A 17,735-nucleotide genomic window follows, 5' to 3' on the forward strand; every position below is an offset into this window, starting at 1 on the left:
AACAAGAAAGTTAGCGGAACATAAAAAAAGAGGAGAGTTAGAGACATGATCAAATAAATGATTGCTTGCAGTTATTATTTAAGAAGCATCTCATGGCAGGGGGAGGAGGGGAGAGGCAGAGTTTAGGGAGGGAATTTTGGCTTACAATCACAAAAGAAAGAACAGCCACAAGCATTATTTAGTGATCCCAGTTTAGTGGTGAGGATTTTGGATGAATGTAGGCCAGAATTACGGCCTGAATCAACTCTGATGTTTCATCATCTGAGCTCCCAGATGAAGGACAGCCATTGGAGCCAGGCATCGGAACCTGGCTGGAAGCTTGGAGACTCTGCCTTGGAAAAACGCCAAACAAGGGAAGAATACTGCTGGCTTTTCAGCAGAGAGATCTGGGCTCAAGTTAGACTCAGGCTTATCAGTGTTCCCTCCCTACTTATTAGCTGCCAAGGGTTCCATGTGAAATGAATTGTGCAGACTCTCGACCATATCAAATTTGGATATCAGTCAATAGCCCAAAACTCCTCATACGTCAGACATAACTCAGCGGTGCTACTTTGACAGATACCAAGCGAAGTGTTAGGTGGAAAATGTAACTGTCACCACGCCGTTGTAATTGAGGTGTGCTGGAATACAGAGAAAGAGCTCCGCTTCAAAACTGGCCTGCATGCAGATTACATGCGCCAGGCACTTTGGAACATCAGTAAAAAGAGTAGCCATCCAACTCTGACCAAATTAAAAAACAATACCAGTTGTGAAAGCTCAACTTGACCCCAGTTACAGCTTTTCAGGGAAGGCAATTCCAAAACTTCATCACACTCTATTTCTCTTTTTTTAAAAAACTCTTCCCAGCTTCCCTTCTGATTTCCGAGCCTCTACTTTTAAGTTTATATTGAGGATTCCCAAAAGAAGAACTAAGTTTCCCTGTACCTACCCTACCAAAAATTCTATCACGTTAAATGCTTTATTCAATCATCCCTGCAGAGGTGGCCTCAAAAGTGGAATAACATTAACAACTGAGATATAGATATTTATGATGGTGGGATTGTCCAGTTCAATACGAGTTGCCCTTACACAATGTTCTTAATATTACAGCAGAAAGAGGAGGCATAACAAACTATAGGCATAATTCTTTGAAAGGGGAGTATTGACAGTATTTGCATGCAATTAGCTTAGCTAGTACAACTTCAAATCCTGCTGTTAATCAGTGCAGAAGGATGTTGGGGGAAGGGGCTGTCCAACATGTGTTGAACACACTAATCAGGTATGTAAAACGTTCCAGGAATTGGATAGCAATGTGAGGAATGTAGGAAGGAAGGAGGAGCATGAAGGAAGATGTTTCCAAGTCTGGGACAGTCTCAGAATAGAAGTACGTCTCTTTAGAATAGGGGTTCCCAAATCCTGACCTGGGGTTCATGGAGCCCTCAGTTAATCCCAAGGGTCCATGGCATAAAAAAGGTTGGAGCCCCTGCTTTAGAACAGAGATGAGGAGGAATTTCTGTAGTCAGAGGGTGGCAAATCTGTGGAATTCATTGCCACAGATGGCTGTGAAGACCAGATCATTGAGTATATTCAAGCAGAGGCTGACATGTCCTTGATTAGTAAGGACCTTGAAGGTTACAGGGAAAAGGCAGGAGAATGGGGTTGAAAGGGAAAATAAATCAACCAAGATTGAACGACGAAGCAGACCAGATGGGCCAAATAGATTACTCTGCTCCTATATTTCTGGTCTTATGGAATCTTTGGGGTTCTGGTAAGCTATTCATTTGCTCTTTGCAGCCACCCAGTTTTATCAAAGGAAAAACCAGCACTTCCATAAGTGTTTTTCACAGTTTGAGCTCCATCATGTTTTACAGTCTGAGAAATATATACACCTGAAGACAGCGTGATGAAGCAAGGAATACAGTAGCCATCCTAACATGGCTAGCTCCCACAACAGGCACGGACTAGATGGGCTGAAGGGCCTGTTTCTGTGCTGTACTTTTCTATGAAACTGACAGTAACATAATCAGGTATTGCAGGAATACATATTGGCTGAGGCATTGGAGATCACTCCTTTGCTTTTCTTTGATAAACGCCTCTGATCCTCTACGTGCATCTGGTTTGCAGATGAGGCCTCGGCTGTAGGTCTGGCCCAAAAGACATCATCTCCAACCCTATGGTATCCCCTCTACACTGGCCTGGAATACAACTGAACCCAGAGAGTGGGTAAGTCAATGCAATGAGTGTAGAAGGAAACCTGGCCACACTCATGTTGCCTGAAAACATGACTATTAAACATTTGCTTCTTTTCAGAAACTCTGTGTGTGTGTGTGTGCACGCGAGAGAGAGAGGGGGGGAGAGAGGGGAGGGAGAGAGGGGAGAGAGGGAGGGGAGGGGGAGGGGAGGGGGAGGGGAGGGGGAGGGGAGGGGGAGGGGAGGGGGAGGGGAGGGGGAGGGGAGGGGGAGGGGAGGGGGAGGGGGGAGGGGGAGGGGGAGAGGGGGAGAGGGGGGAGGGGGGGGGGGGAGGGGGGAGAGGGGGGGAGAGGGGGGAGGGGGGGGGGGGAGAGGGGGGAGGGGGAGAGGGGGGAGAGGGGGAGGGGGAGGGGGGGGAGGGGGAGGGGGAGAGAGGGGGGAGGGAGGGGAGAGGGGGAGAGAGAGGGGAGAGAGAGGGGAGAGAGAGGGGAGAGAGAGGGGAGAGAGAGGGGAGAGAGAGGGGAGAGAGAGGGGAGAGAGAGGGGAGAGAGAGGGGAGAGAGAGGGAGAGATAGAGAGAGATAGAGAGAGATAGAGAGATAGAGAGATAGATAGATAGATAGATATCTCTTAGATTGAGTTGAGGGGTTCAGGACTTATGAAGAGCACCCAATCTGTGTTTAAGCTAACCCAGTCTTGGGCTTTTGCTGTTATCATATGCCATACCTAGGTTGAAAAGACACCTCAATATCACAGCCCAGTTCTTCTGTTTGTCCACTCTGAACCCAAGGCTTTCAGGATACATTGTGACTTCTGCCACAAAGGAGTTTATGGGCAACTGATGCAAAGAAATGCCATTCAACACCCCCTCCCCGCCCCCCACTGGTCACACAATGCCCCATATTGTAAATACATGGCCTACTTTGTCTCCTGTTGAGTCTCACCCCTGGCAATTTCCCTGCCCCTCTTCAGAATAGTTCAGCCCTCAGCTTGAGGTCTCAGCAGCACCCCCTTCTCATCCAGGCCCCCAGGTTCTATCACTCACCTACACACTAGCAGCAATTTACTGTGGCCAATCACCCTAGCAACCCACAGTTCTTTGGAACATGGCTGGAAACCCACATGATCACAGGGAGCATATGCAAATTCCGCACAGAAATACCCGAGGTCGGTATGGCACCCAGGTCTCTGACACTGTGAAGCAGTGGTTTTACCAGCCGCAACACTCGGACACTTTTGGGATTTTTTTTAATATGATGCGGTACAGGCAGTGGTAGCAATGATGCCTGCCAGGGAGATATGGGGTCATACAGCTGTACAAAATGGGAAAAGTCCTTCAAACCACCATGACTATGTTAACCCATCATGTACTAATACTACCTGCCTTGCTCATTCAGGTACCGTCCAAAAGTCTTCTAAGTGTTGTATTGTTCCTGTCTTCGCCACTTCCTTTATCAGCTCATTCCAGATTCGAACTGCTTTTTATGTGATCCATTTACCAATCAGATCTCCTTTCAACCTTCTTTCTCACTTTAAACCTATCCCCACTAGTTTTAAACACTGCAACCACGGGAAACTGACTCTAGCTATCTATGGTTAATTTGAGATTCAATACCCAACTGATAAACATCAGACTTTTGGGTAGAATGGTCTCAACTTCTCCTAATATACAAATCCACAGTGGGAGGCTAGAGGGCAGAATTCAGCCCAATCTTTAAGCTGGACACTGAAGGAGAACCAACACACACAAAACACTGGAGGAACTCAGCAGGTCAGGTAGCGTCTATGGAGATGAATGAACAGTTGACGTTTCGAGCTGAGTCCTTTCTTCACAACTGAGAAGAGCTTATAACTCACCAGAGGCAGACAGACCAGAGTCAGAGCTAGTTCCGGAGGGAGACAGCACACAGCACACTTTCAGATCCAAACATCCCCGGGCTGCAAAGGTCAAGGCAGAGTGTTTACCTGGAAATACTCCCAGTGGTTTAATGGGGTTCGTTGAGAAGTGTCTGAAAGGAACTTGCCAAATTTTATTTCCTGGGGTTTTGTATTCATTCTGGGCCTGCGTCTGTCCTGAATGGATTGCATGAAGATGAGCTGAGGGGTTGTGAATACTAAGTAGACAAGTGCAAAAAGTAAGATGATGCTGTTGTCTGGTCCTATGAGAAACAGCTCAGGCTCAGAGAAGGCTGCCCGGCCAAGTTTGTGTTTGGAAATGCTTCCGGAATATTCTAAATGCTCGTCATTGATGGAAGGCTCTTTTGCTCTCCTGCCACGAAGAAAAACTGCACATGCAGCAGCAATGGGTCAGCGAGCTGTTTCTTTCACATTCCTCTCTTCCACTCTCTCATCCATCTTTCCCACAGAAAGTTACAGGCAAGTGCTCGTACATTCACACTGTTATGTTCAGGTAATGGCAACCATTATTAATCAAACGCTGGTGAGATATTTGAAGTCCATCATTTTGAAAATGAACAAGACTTAAAGCCTGTCAAAAATATCTACAAACCATGAAGCTATTGGATGTTAAAAACAAAAAGCTCAGGTGCTGTCCTGATCTCCTTCATGGAAGACCATCTTTGTTCTTACCCAGCTTGTGAGTGTGGTTCGTAAAGGCTATGGGGTTCCAGGATTCATAAATGGAGGCAAAGAGCACAAACCCAGGGGAAACACATCAATCATAGAACCCAGGACAGAACAACACAGGAACAGACTCTTCAGACCATAAATTTAGTGTGACCATGGTGCCAAGTTAATCTGCATATGGTTTATCCCCTTCCATTCCCGGCCCAATCATGTGTCAGTCTACGTTCCTCTTAAAACTTTGACGTGGTATCGGCTTCGACCAATTTCCCTGACAGCGTGTTCCAGGCACCAACCTGTCTGTATCCCTGTAAAGGCCAATTTATACTTGTGCATCAAATCGACATAGCTGCATACCCTACACTGAACCCTACGCCGTAGCCTGAAGCGCACCTCCCCAAAAATGTAACTACTTGCCGCGGTGACGCTGACCGCAACAACTGTGATTGGTCTGCTTGGTAGCATCGCATTTCCTTCTACGTTGCAACAGCTTCCCATTGGGCGACTGAAGGGCAGGGAAGGAACTCTGGCTGCAATGCTTTCCCTAAAGCTTCACAGACCTCCGAAATTATGGAGGACCCTGTGTTTGATGCCAGTTTGAAGCTAGCTGCTACAGCCTATTGACTTCCACCTGAAGCTAAAACTCAAATGGTGATTGCCAGTCACTGTGCGTACACTGACGCGAAATAAATGGTTGGAGACGATGAACTAAACCGTCAAATCTACCTGCCGACATCCGAAAATATTTGAAATGCATTTCCTCGTCATGTCTCTCAGTGGCCGGACAAGCACAGAAAATTCACCCTCCTTCAGTTTCAGTCGCCATTGTTTGAAGTTTGAGCATCTTCATGTTGAGTTTCAACACGAAGAAACTCAACACAGTGGCACAGAAACCCCACCACCAACTAGCATTTTGGCAGGGAATTGCAGAGTGACGCAGACACACCAACACAGAAGTATAAATGCTCACAACGACGTAGGCCACTTGCGTAGGCTACGGTGTAGGCTACTACGCAGAAGTATAAACCAGCTTTAAGTCTCTGTTAAACCTTCCCCCTTTCACCTCAGGCTACGTGATGAATGCACAGGATCAGGGTGGGCAGAGCCTGGAAATGGTGGCTCTTGGGAGTGCTCAACCAGATGCAGGCATGGAGTCTAGAGACCATTCCTGTGTCATAACAATTATATCATCCTTTAATAAGTAATCATTTGATTTATCAGCAGATAATTCCTCCCCTTCTTTGTCACAGATACACCAAACAACATTCCCCGCTCCTCTCCATCACATAAAATTCAGCTTAGTAAAGAATCATTGGTAGAACACCAAGGTTTTCTGGACAGAGGTGGGGGTAAATTCTTTCCAGGTCCCCAGCACCACTTGTCAAACAGACCACAGCAGGTAAGGTTTACAGGAAATGCTGCCCTCTCTCTCCTGTGGAGGTCAGCACCCTCTTCTCCACACCACCCACTCTCTGCACATCCTGATGGCGCTGACTCCCACTAGGCTGGTTCAGCCACAACGTCAAGAGAAGTTGAGGTTGTCTTCCTTGGGGCAAAGGTTGAGAGCAGATTTGACAGAGGTGACACAAGCCGGGTTTAGACAGGGGAAATGGAGGATAGCTGTATCACTCAATGGTTCAAAGGTCAGGGGAGAGAATTTTAAAATTGCGGGTGAAAGGTACAAGAGGAAATCATTTCTTTGAGAGGGAGTGGTTATGGTCTGGAATCCACTGTTTGTTGGGGTAATGGTAACAGAATGAATTGGATTGGCATTGGAGACAGAAATAATTTCTGCTTAAAGCTGCCATGGATTTGATGGGCCAAAAGTGTTTCTGTATTGTAATGATTTCATGAAGTTTTTTCACTGCTATAATATGAACAACATGCATAAAACCCCACCAAGCACTGTGATGCATGGTCAATTAATCAGCATTCTGTGTAAGAGAGAAGATATTGCAGCTATCTTTCCCTTCCTTGCAAAATGGTGCTAACCGTGTGGCCCAGCAGCTAACAGCACTGGAATCTCAGGAACATTTTGAGAATTAAAATAGTCTGTTTGAGACCACTGTATAAATACACAGCCTCTTGACAGGTCATCATTGCGATAATGTAAGAAAACACTGCAGCAATAATTACAAGAGGTTCTGCAGATGCTCGACATCTTGAGTGACACAAAGTGCTGGAGGTTCTCAGCCAATCAGGCAGCACCTATGGAGGGAAATAAACAGTCGACTTTTCAGGCTGAGAACTTTCATCTAGACCTGATAAGTCTCAGCCCGAAATATCAATTGTTTATTCCCCTCCATAAATATAGCAGCCAATTTCTGTACAGAAAGATCCTACAAACTAATAATAACCTCATGGCCTAGAGTGGCTAACTAACAAAGCAATTTTCGAATGCTGTCATTCTGTAATGTTTCAAACTATCCTCATCCTAAATTCACTGGTGATTTCCAACACAGTGCCACAGACTTTTTTCACATCCACTTAAAATAGAAGACGTGATTTCAGTTTAACGCCTCATTTCAAGACAGGATCCCTCAAAGTGCCAGGCTTCCAGACTCTGCGGGGAGAGCCAGCTGGGATTACATGGTTTGTGCTGGGAGGGCCAGCTGGGATGACATGGTCTGTGGTGGGAGGGCCAGCTGGTATGACATGGTCTGCGGTGGGACAGCCAGCTGGGATGACACGGTCTGTTCTTGGAGGACCAGCTGGGATTACATGGTCAATTCTGAGGGCCAACTGGGATTACATGGACTGTTCTGGGAGGGCCAACTGGGATTACGTGGACTGTTCTGGGAGGGCCAAGTGGGATTATGTGGCCTGTGCTGGGAGGGCCAGCTGGGATTACATGGTCTGTTTTGGGAGGGCCAACGGAGATTACATGGTCTGTTCTGGGAGGGCCAGCTGGGATTATATGGTCTGTTCTGGAAGGGCCAACTGGGATTACCTGGTCTGTGCTGGGAGGGCCAGCTGGGATTACCTGGTCTGTGCTGGGAGGGCCAGCTGGGATTACCTGGTCTGTGCTGGGAGGGCCAGCTGGGATTACCTGGTCTGTGCTGGGTGGGCCAGCTGGGATTACATGGTCTGTTTGTTCACTGAACCGGGGGATTTATGGGAAAGTTTAAAGAATGAGATTAAGGAAGCTGCATAAACAGTGTAACTCAGAAGCAGGTAGAGTACTATGAAAAAGTCTCAGTCACATATACGTAGCTAGGATTCCCAGGACTTTTGCACAGTACTGTAGTAATTTTATGTATTGCACTGTACTGCTGTCAGGAAAAAAAAACAAATTTCATGACACATGAGTATTGATCAACCTCATTCTGATATGGGTCTCTATTGTGGACTGAGAGTGGGAGGGGAATTCATGGTTGGGAAAAAGAGGAAGGGAGAGGGAAGGGAGCACTCCGTAAAGACGTTCTGTAAAGATAACTAAACCAAATGATTGGAATCAAATGACCTTGCCTGGTGTCTCAGTGCTGGGTGTGTCTACACCCACGCTACCCCACCCCTCTGCCCCAGCACTCCTCTGCCACCTGTCCCCCACCCCTCCCGCAGCGCTCCACCCTCATCATTCCCAACACCCTTTGCTCCCGCCAGATTAACCAACTCGCTCTCCGCTCCACGCTGACAAATGCAATACCGTGCAAAAGTCTTAGGCACCCTAGCTGTACACAGACGTGCCTGAGACTTTAGCACAGTACTGTAGATGATATCCCACATGGCCGTGGTGGCGTTTATCAGACACACACACACACAACACATTATGTACAGCAAAGAAACACTGATACTCAACTTTAGTAGTTAGAGACATACACACAGCCACACATGTGGTCACATACGTATATAGACAGAAGTACGAACACACACACACACTTTAATCTACACAGCTCAAGAGACACACATTCACATACATAAAAGTACTACACATATGCTTGAATATGATATGTACCATTTATTAGCATGAATCAATCTGTAAAACATCCCCAGACTAGTGGAGTGAAGCTGCCAGATAACTGTGCATTATTCAGTCCACCTTCAGCCCCAACTGCCAGACAGAAGATCCTTGAAACACATCTCGATTTGCAAAGGACAGTTGTTGTGTTCGATCTGTACTGAGGCCCAGCTGCCCCACAAATGTAAGCAGATTCTGGAACCTAGCATGTACAACCAGTTCGTTCGGCAGTAACATGTTCTGTTATACCACTAGAAACTCAGAAACCGCAGCACAGAATCTTTGCACATTTTCACCAAGAGACATGTTGTTCTTGAACTGAGACAGACAACAGACTATGGGCTCTGAGTCAAACTTTCATACATAAAGTATCACAAATAATAAGTTACAAGAAGCAAAGCTCAAAAATATCAACAGGAAATTAAGAAAGAGAAACAGTACCTTTCTTAAATGACCATCGTTTCATCCAGAATTTAGAAAAGGCAGGCCAGGAGTTATTCAAGGGGGAGTCAGCCATTTAAAGAGTTTCAAGTTACTTCCAAACAAGCCTCAGGACTGTGAAGGTTCAGACAGAGAGAGGCAGCGAGAAGGAAAGATCGTAGCCCAATATCAAAACAGCTTCAAGAGCTGAGAGCTGCAAGGGGGTGGAGAGAGAGTGTGCTGTCATACTCTAGCAAACTGCCAGCATCTGAGGCCAGGGAAAAAACGGCTGTGGTTTCAGTGGGTGTAGTACTAAACAGAGCTGGGCGAGTGGATGAGAGGGGAGAAGGGGAGGGTGAGAGACAGAGAGAAAGCTGGGAAAGAACAGCAACAAATATCAGGAGCAGAACACAAAGAAAGACATCGAAGAGTAAGGTAAAGGACAGAGAAATAAAGGAAAGGGGAGAGAGGGGAGGGTGACAGGAGAAGAAACCAGTTTATATCTCGCTGTGGAAAATGGCAGAGGGGATATGGGGAAAAGGGAATAAAAGGAAAAGGATGGTGAAGGAAGAGAGTCAAGACAAGGAGTGTAAATTAAAGGCAGATGGAAAACGAGGAAAATAAACCGAGGGTGGGAGGGAGGAAAGAAGTACGAGGCAAGAGAAAAAGAATGAGAAAGTGGAGGGTGAAAGAGTGAGAGAGAGAGAACGAGAGGGAGCAAGAGAGAGAGAGGAGAGGGAGCGAGAGAGAGAACGAGAGGGAGTAGAGAGACAGCGAGAGGGAGTAGAGAGAGAGCGAGAGAGAATGTCAGAGAGAGAGAGTCAAATGCCTACACATCTTCCGACATTACATTTGCATGACTAGTCCCAGATCGAGAACCCTGTGGTATCCCACTGGTTATTTCAGGCCTTCTGTGACCCGTGGGCACTGCAAGAGCTGGAGTTCACCCTCGATAGAGCATACTAAACTTAATTTATTCCCTTGTTGATTCTAATAATGTTGGTTTAAAACAAGACTTACCGCAAAGGAGGGAAACTCCCTCTAAAATGTCACATCAAATTTTCCCAAGACAGAGACAACACAGATAAGGTACTAAATAAATCTCCCATAAGACCTTCCTATTAATCACTTCAAGGCCAGGAGTAAAGACAGAAACACTTAGCAGGTCTCTCTCCACAGGCGCTGCCTGTCTCTCTGCGTATTTCCAACACTTTCTACTTTCATTTCAGATTGCCAGCATTTGCAGTTTTGTACTTTTTACTCCCAGAGCAAGGACAACATAGATCAACTGCATTAGGAACTTCAACATTTACTTGATGTCGATGTGGATTGCTGATTAACGACGGAGGCCCAACGGCTTTACCCTGTGGAAGCTATTGGCAATAATTAATAGTTGCCACTGCCAACATTTCTTGGAATATCTGAACCTAACACAGACCCTACAACAACACAGCAAAATCTACTTCCTGTCTTTAACACACATGGGACAGACGGGAAAGGAGTTTGCAAAGTCATAGCTGAAGTCTTCAGGTGTCAGCTGTGGTTCGACAGCTTGCAATCTTGCCTGTGAGTCAAAAAGTTTTAGGGTTCAGCCCCACACTAAGCACTTCAGCACAAAGCTCAGGCTACAGCGAGCAGCCCTGGCAGGGGTGCTGCTTTCAGAATGTGACACTAGGTGCAAGAGATCTCCTCATCAAAGGGATAGTAACAGATTCACATTCACACTCACACTGCCAAGGAAGGCAAACCTGAAATTAAAACTCTCAGTAGAGTACTAAGGTACTCTGATTCATTGCAGAATGCTCTCAAGCGGAATGACGAGCAGTCGGAGGTCACTGTACACGTGTACCAATGACGTAGGCAGAAAAAGGGAGAAGGCCCTGCAGAGTGCACACTGGGAGTTCAAAAAGAGATTTAAGAAACAGGACTTCATGGGTAGTGTTTCTCGATTGCTTCCAGTGGCATGTACTGGTGAGGTCAGACTTAGAAGGATAGGGCAGGTGAATGCGTTACAGAAGTTATTACAGGGGTATAAAGACAAGCTCTTAGATCATTGGAACTCTTCTGGGACAGGGTGACCTGTACAAGAGGGAAAAGGTTGCATCTGGACTGGATGCATCTTGGGAAGATTTACTTGGGAGGGTTTCAAGACTGGCAGTGGGAAGGGGCACTGAACAGCAATGAGGCAGCTGAGAAGTCGGGGAAAACATCGTTGTCGATGATCAAATTTAGTTGACAGGACAGCCAGGAGCATAGCAAAGGGAGAGGAAAGGCTGGTGATTTAAACTGCATCTACTTCAATGCAAGAGGCTTAATAGGTAAGGCAGAGAAACAGGATGTGGATTAGCTCTGGGGTTTGGGATGTTGTAGTCATAACAAAAAATGTGATCAAGAGAAGGACAGGACTGATAGATCACTGTTCCAGGAGACAGGCAGGATGAGGTGGGCAGGGAAAGGGGTACAGGTAAGATGAGGTGGGCAGGGAAAGGGGTACAGGTAAGATGTGGGCAAGAAGGGTCGTCAGTTTGATGAGGGAGAACTTAACAACAGTGCTTAGAGAGAATATTATTGGGGGAATTGTCAAGTGGGGTTATATGAGTAGGACAGAAACAAGATTTGAACACTTTGATGGGCGGTATTATGGGCTCCCCAATAATCAACAGGAATTAGGGGAGCAGATGTATAGGGAGTGCAGATAACTGCAGGAATAATAGAGTAATATTGGTTGGAGATTTTAACTTCCCCAACATTGACTGAGTCACTCATGTGCAAAGGGATTTAAACAGGGTGGAATATGAAGTCTTGGAGACTTCACAAGATATCAACAAATCAGGCATTATCTTTGGAGAAAGAAACTGGGTTAACACTTCAGATCAACAGGCTTCATCAGCAGAGGCAAATGGGCCTGGTTTAGGTGGGCTACTTGGCCAACATGAACTGAAGAGCTGAAGTCCCTGTTTCTCTGCTGCATTACTCTGAAACTTCCTTATAAGCGACCCTACGTCAGACGATGCAACACTGCACCTGCTGTTAGGGAACAAGGTAGAGCAAGGGACTGAAGTGTCAGTGCAGGCACACATTGCAACCAGTTACTGCAACTCTATTAGCCTTAAAATAGTCATGGATAAGGACAGGACAGGTACACAAGTTAAGGTCTCAAATTGGGGCAGGGATAATCTTAAGTTCAGGATTAGCTCAGGATTGAGATGTGAGAACTTGCAGAGGTTGGTTGGGTGAGATTGCTTACAGGTATTGGCATTTTTGGCAGGTAGGAGGCTTTTAAAAGTGTGGTATCAAGAGTTCAGGGCCAGTTCATCAGATATATAATGAGGCAGGTTCTACTGCTTCCCTGGGCAGTGAATTCTGCAGTTCATTACCTTCTGGGAAAACCCATTTCTCCTCATCTCCATCCTAAATCTATTCCCCCAAAGCTCGAGTCTACCTACCCCGGTTGCAGTCTCACTTACCACTGGAAACAACTTTCTGATTCTGTACTGCTCGTCTCCTAGTACATTTTTCCTCAAGTAAGGAAACCAGAAATGAATGTAGTACTTCAAATGTAGCCTTTCCAATACCCTGTACCGTTGCAGCATAAACTCCCGGTCTTAAATTTTAATGTATTAAGCAAAAAAAACACAACAAACCTCAGTATCTCAACCCTACATTCTCATTCCTACAATCCTGAAGGTCTGTGGGAACCAGCTTTAGCGGGAGTGTCTTTTCCAAAGATGCTGTGCTATCCAGGGAATAGGATACGGTGACCACGGTATAATTCCCTGGAAATCACAAGATCACTAACCCTCTTGGCCTTCAGCTAGTAATATGCATAGAACTGGCAGAAAGCAAATATTCATAGCCATGTACCTGCTGCTGCTGCGCTCCAATTCACATGCAAAGATATTCCCCATCCCTCCCAGCCCAACACCCACATCAATGCCACTGTAATTTGCACCAAGGAGAGGTAGAGAATGTAGATCAAAGGGACAAAATGGAACATCTGTTCATTGTATCTTTTGGAGTTACTTCAGTAAGACTAATAAAACTTTTAAACTCAAAGAACTTTACGCTGTTCTGGAAATGTTGTTACTTAGTTTGCATTGGAGTATACCCTTCCAAAGTATACTGGATGCCTCTTTCTGTTGGAAAATGTTGCTTGGGTCAAATATTAAGTGCAAAATGTTGACATACCCAAATTCTTACTTAAAAATAGTACTGCGGGCAATTGAGACAGAAGTGAAGCATTCAAGGGATCTGTAGTTATGGGGAAATCAGAAACTCCCTTTACTATCTTATCCTTCCCTGTTTTTAAAAGGCTGCTTCTTTAGAATTGGTAGCTTTAACACTGACAATTTATTATAGCCGTGTGTACGAAGGTACCGTGAATGAATTTGTTTTGCATGCCACCCGCACAGACCACTTCATAATATCGGTGCATCAGACCCAAACCCTGCATCAGGACTCATTTCTGCCGTTGCACAGATGCTGTTTGACCTGCTGGGTTCGTCCAGCAGATTGTGTGCTGCTCCATCTTCCAGCATCCGCGGTCTCTTGTGTCTGTATCCAAATAGGACAGGACCAATATTCTAGCAGAGGCACTTGCTAAGCCCCGTCGAGGGGGTCTAAACAAGCTTGGCAACTAAGCAACTAACACCGGCCTGTAATTTCAGGGGGAGGGAGGCAGTATTTGATGTGTAAGATGGGTCTTAGAGTCAAGATCAGAAGGTAGAGGAGTGAGTTTGGCAAGCAGAGGAAACAAGAGCTGAAAACGCTGGCTACAGTATACTTTAATGCAAAGAGTCTTAGAAATATAGCTGAAAACCAGGACAAAGTTAAATGTTAGAGATCATGGCAATTCTGAAAAATTACCTCAAGGCTGACTGAAATGACAGCTGGAATTGGTGAGAAAGGTGGGTGTGGAGAGTTGAGCAAAAATTGGGTTGTAGCCATGTAGGTTAACAAAGGAATTATAAGTTTGAGCAGGAATGATACATAAGACAATAAGACACAGAAGCAGAATAAGGCCATTCATCCCATTGAGTCTGCTCCACCATTCAATCACAGCTGATTTATTATCCCTCTCAACCCCATTCTTCTGCCTTCTCCTCATAACCTTTGACACCCTGACTAGTCAAGAATCTATCAACGTTCGCTTTAAATACACCAGTGACTTGGCCTCCATGGCCATCTGTGGCAATGAATTCCACAGATTCACTACCCTCTGGCTAAAGAAATTCCCCCTCATCTCTGTTGTAAAGGGACATCCCTCAGTTCTGAGACTGTCTCCTCTGGTCCTATTCTTCCCTACTACAGGAAACATCCTCTCCACATCTTCTTTTTCCAGACATTTCAATATTTGATAGGCTTCAATAAGATCCCCCCCGCTCCACAAACCATCAAACACTCCTCATGCGTTAACTCTTGCATTCCTGGAACCATTCTTGTGAACCTCCTCTGGATTCTCTCCAATGCTGGCACATTTTTCTTAGATAAGGGGTCCAAAATTGATCACAATATTCCAAAGGTGGTCTGGGCAATGACTTATAAAGCTTCAGCATTATATCCTTGTTTTTATATTCTAATCCTCTCAGAGTAAATGCTAACATTGCACTTGCCTTCCTTATCACAAATCAAACCTGCAAGTTAACCTTTAGGGAATCCTGCACAAGGACTTCTAAGTCTCTCCACACCTCTGATTTTTGATTTTCCTCCCCATTTAGAAAATAGTCAATGCCTTTATTTCTTCTACCAATGTTCATGACCATACACTTCCCCACGCTATATTCCATCTGCTACTTATTTGTCCATCCTTCTAATCTGCCTAAGTCCTTCTGCAGGATCCCTGCTTTCTTAACACTGTCTGCCCCTCCAAGTACCTTTGTATTGCTCACACTTTGGAAGTCTGATCACCTGACTGTACTTCTCCAAGTACAGACGGAGACTGAAGACCACAGAACCAGTAGAGAGGACCGAAAAGGAAAGGACAAGGGAGGCAGAGGAGCGATTACAGCACTGCTTTGAGTCAGTGGACTGGACAGTATTCACCCATTTATCTTCCAATCTGAATGAATACGCCAACGTTATCACCGATTTCATTAAAACCCACGTGGATGAGTGTGTGCCTACGTGAACATACCTTACATACCTGAATCAAAAGCCATGTATGAACCAGGAGATTAGTGGTCTGCTGGGAGCTAGGTCTATGGCATTTAAGTCTGGTGATCCAGGACCATAGAAGAAGACTAGCTTCAACTTACAGAGGGCTATCTCAAGAGCAAAAGAACAACTCCGACTGAGGACAGAGGTGGAATTGGATGCACGTTAGTTCTGGCAGGGTTTCCAGGCCATTACTTCCTACAAAGTGAAACCTAACATTGTCATGCTTCACTCCCAGATGAGCTCAATGCCTTTGAAAAGGAGAATAAAACTACAGCTTTGAGGATCCCTGCAGTATCCAGTGACTCTGTGATCTCTGTCTTGGAGACCGACGTCAGAATGTCTTTCAAGAGGCTGAATGTTTGCAAGGCGACAGGCCCTGATGGTGTACTTGGTAGGATTCTGAAAACATGTGCCAACCAACTGACATTTTCAGTCTCTCATTGCTAGTCAGAAGTTCCCAGCTGCTTGAAAAGGGCAATAGTTATACCAATGCCCAAGAAGAGCAGGGTGAGCTGCTTTAACAACTATCATCCAGTAGCACTCACATCTACAGTGATGAAGTGCTTTGAGAGGTTGGTTGTGGCAGAACTAACTCCTGCCTCAGCAAGGGCCTGGACCCACTGCAATTTGTCCATCGCCACAATAGGTCTACTGAGACGCATTCTCATTGGCTCTTCATGGCCTTGGATCACCTGGACAATGCTAATACTTACGTCAGGCTGTTGCTTATTGACTACTACTCAGTGTTTAACACAATCATTCCTACAGTTCTGATCAAAAAGCTCCAGAACCTGGGCCTCTGTACCTCCCTCTTTAACTGGATCCTTGACTTCCTCACTGGAAGACCACAGACCGTGTGGATTGGAAATAACATCTCTGAGCCGGCTGGTGGCGCAACGACATCGGCGCTGGACCCGGGAGCAGAGGTTCCCGGGTTCGAATCTAGTCGGGTCTGCTCCCGAGTATGCTTTCCATCCGTGCCGGGTTGAGTGTTGAGATCGCAACTCAACCTCGTAAAATAAAGGGAAAAATACTGCGAAAATGTCTGCGTGAGGAGTGGCCCGCCACACAGTCTCTCTCTCGCTCCGCGCCTTGTAAAAGCCATGAAAAAGACATCACCACGGACGCACACACGGACATGCACAGACTCACACGCACGCAGGCACACGCCAAAAAAAAAGGAAATAACATCTCCACCTCGCTGACACTGATAACGGACTTCAGAAAGGGTAGGACAAGGGAACACACAGCCGTCCTCATCAAGGGATCAGAAATGGAAAGGGTGAGCAATTTCAACTTCCTGGGTGTCAACATCTTTGAGGATCTATCCTGGGCCCAACATATCGATGCAGTTACAAAGAAGGCACAACAACAGCTATATTTCATTAGGAGTGAGGAGATTTGATACGTCACCAAAGACACTTGCAAATTTCAACACTTGTACCGTGGACAGAATGCTAACTGGCTGCATTACTGTCTGGTATGGGGGTGGGAAGGTGGAGGAGGGAGGCTCTGCACAGGATCGAAATAAGCTGCAGAAAGTTGTGAATTCAGTCAGCTCCATCATGGGCACTAGCCCCCCCAGGATCCAGGAACAAGTTCAAGGAGAGATGCTTCAAAAAGGTTAGTTAAAGTCTGTCCCGAGCCTTGTGGCCCATCAGGTTAGTGCTTATACCAGTTTCTGAGGCATGTCCTCTTCTCATTGCTACCATCAGGGAGGAGGTACAGGAGCTTGAAGGAACACATTCAACAGTTCAGGAATAGCTTCTTCCCCTCTTCCATCAGATTTCTGAACGGATATTGAACCATGAACACTACCTCACTACTTTTTTTGTTTTTTTTCTTTCTTTTTGCCTATATATTTTTTTTTCTCTCACCCCTTATGGGTGGAGTGTATATGTATTTTTCCCTCAATCTCACATCCTCTACCAGAAGCCTGGGAACTTGAGGATACAGCCGCAGTATCCTTGCTGTTTGTAGTAGTGTGCTCTTCTAGATCAAGATCTCAGATATTGCTCCTGAGATTTGTTGGAGCCACTCTCTCAATCCAGGTGTCACACCCCAAGTGTTCTTATCATCACCAAGATTACTCTGGCTTTAACCTTCCACATCCTTTCTATCTGCTCTTTCAAGCCCTGGTATTTCTCCAGCTTCTCGCATTCTTTCTTCCAGATTTTACTGTCATTCAAGGTTTCCACATCTGTTACTATTGCTTTCTTCTGTTCCTTGTCCAGTATTACGTCTGGTTTGGATGGTTAGCCAGTACCTGTTTAATCGGTCTGTATTTGGAAGTCCCACAAGATCTTATCATGCTGACTTTGATATACTAGAAAGTTCAACCAACTGCCTGCAGATGCGGTGACTGAGGAAGCAGGGCAAGGACCATGTGATTATAGAACTGTCAAACTAATAACAGTGGTGAGCAAAATATTGGAAAAGGTTCTGAGACA

General features: G+C 45.7%; 1 protein-coding gene across 2 annotated transcripts in view; it reads right to left on the reverse strand.

The window, feature by feature from the left end:
* The window catches only part of arhgef18b (rho/rac guanine nucleotide exchange factor (GEF) 18b), a 210,270-nt gene extending 200,377 nt beyond the window's left edge, over positions 1-9,893 (reverse strand). For both annotated transcript variants that reach the window (XM_063032417.1, XM_063032416.1), the window contains exon 1: positions 9,151-9,893. In XM_063032417.1, the coding sequence (XP_062888487.1) occupies positions 9,151-9,226 (76 nt within the window). In that variant the 5' untranslated portion in view covers positions 9,227-9,893. The remainder of the gene's footprint in view (positions 1-9,150) is intronic.
* Positions 9,894-17,735: the final 7,842 nt, after the last annotated feature.

Source organism: Mobula hypostoma, chromosome 24, assembly GCF_963921235.1.
Source record: "Mobula hypostoma chromosome 24, sMobHyp1.1, whole genome shotgun sequence".
NCBI lineage: Eukaryota > Metazoa > Chordata > Chondrichthyes > Myliobatiformes > Myliobatidae > Mobula > Mobula hypostoma.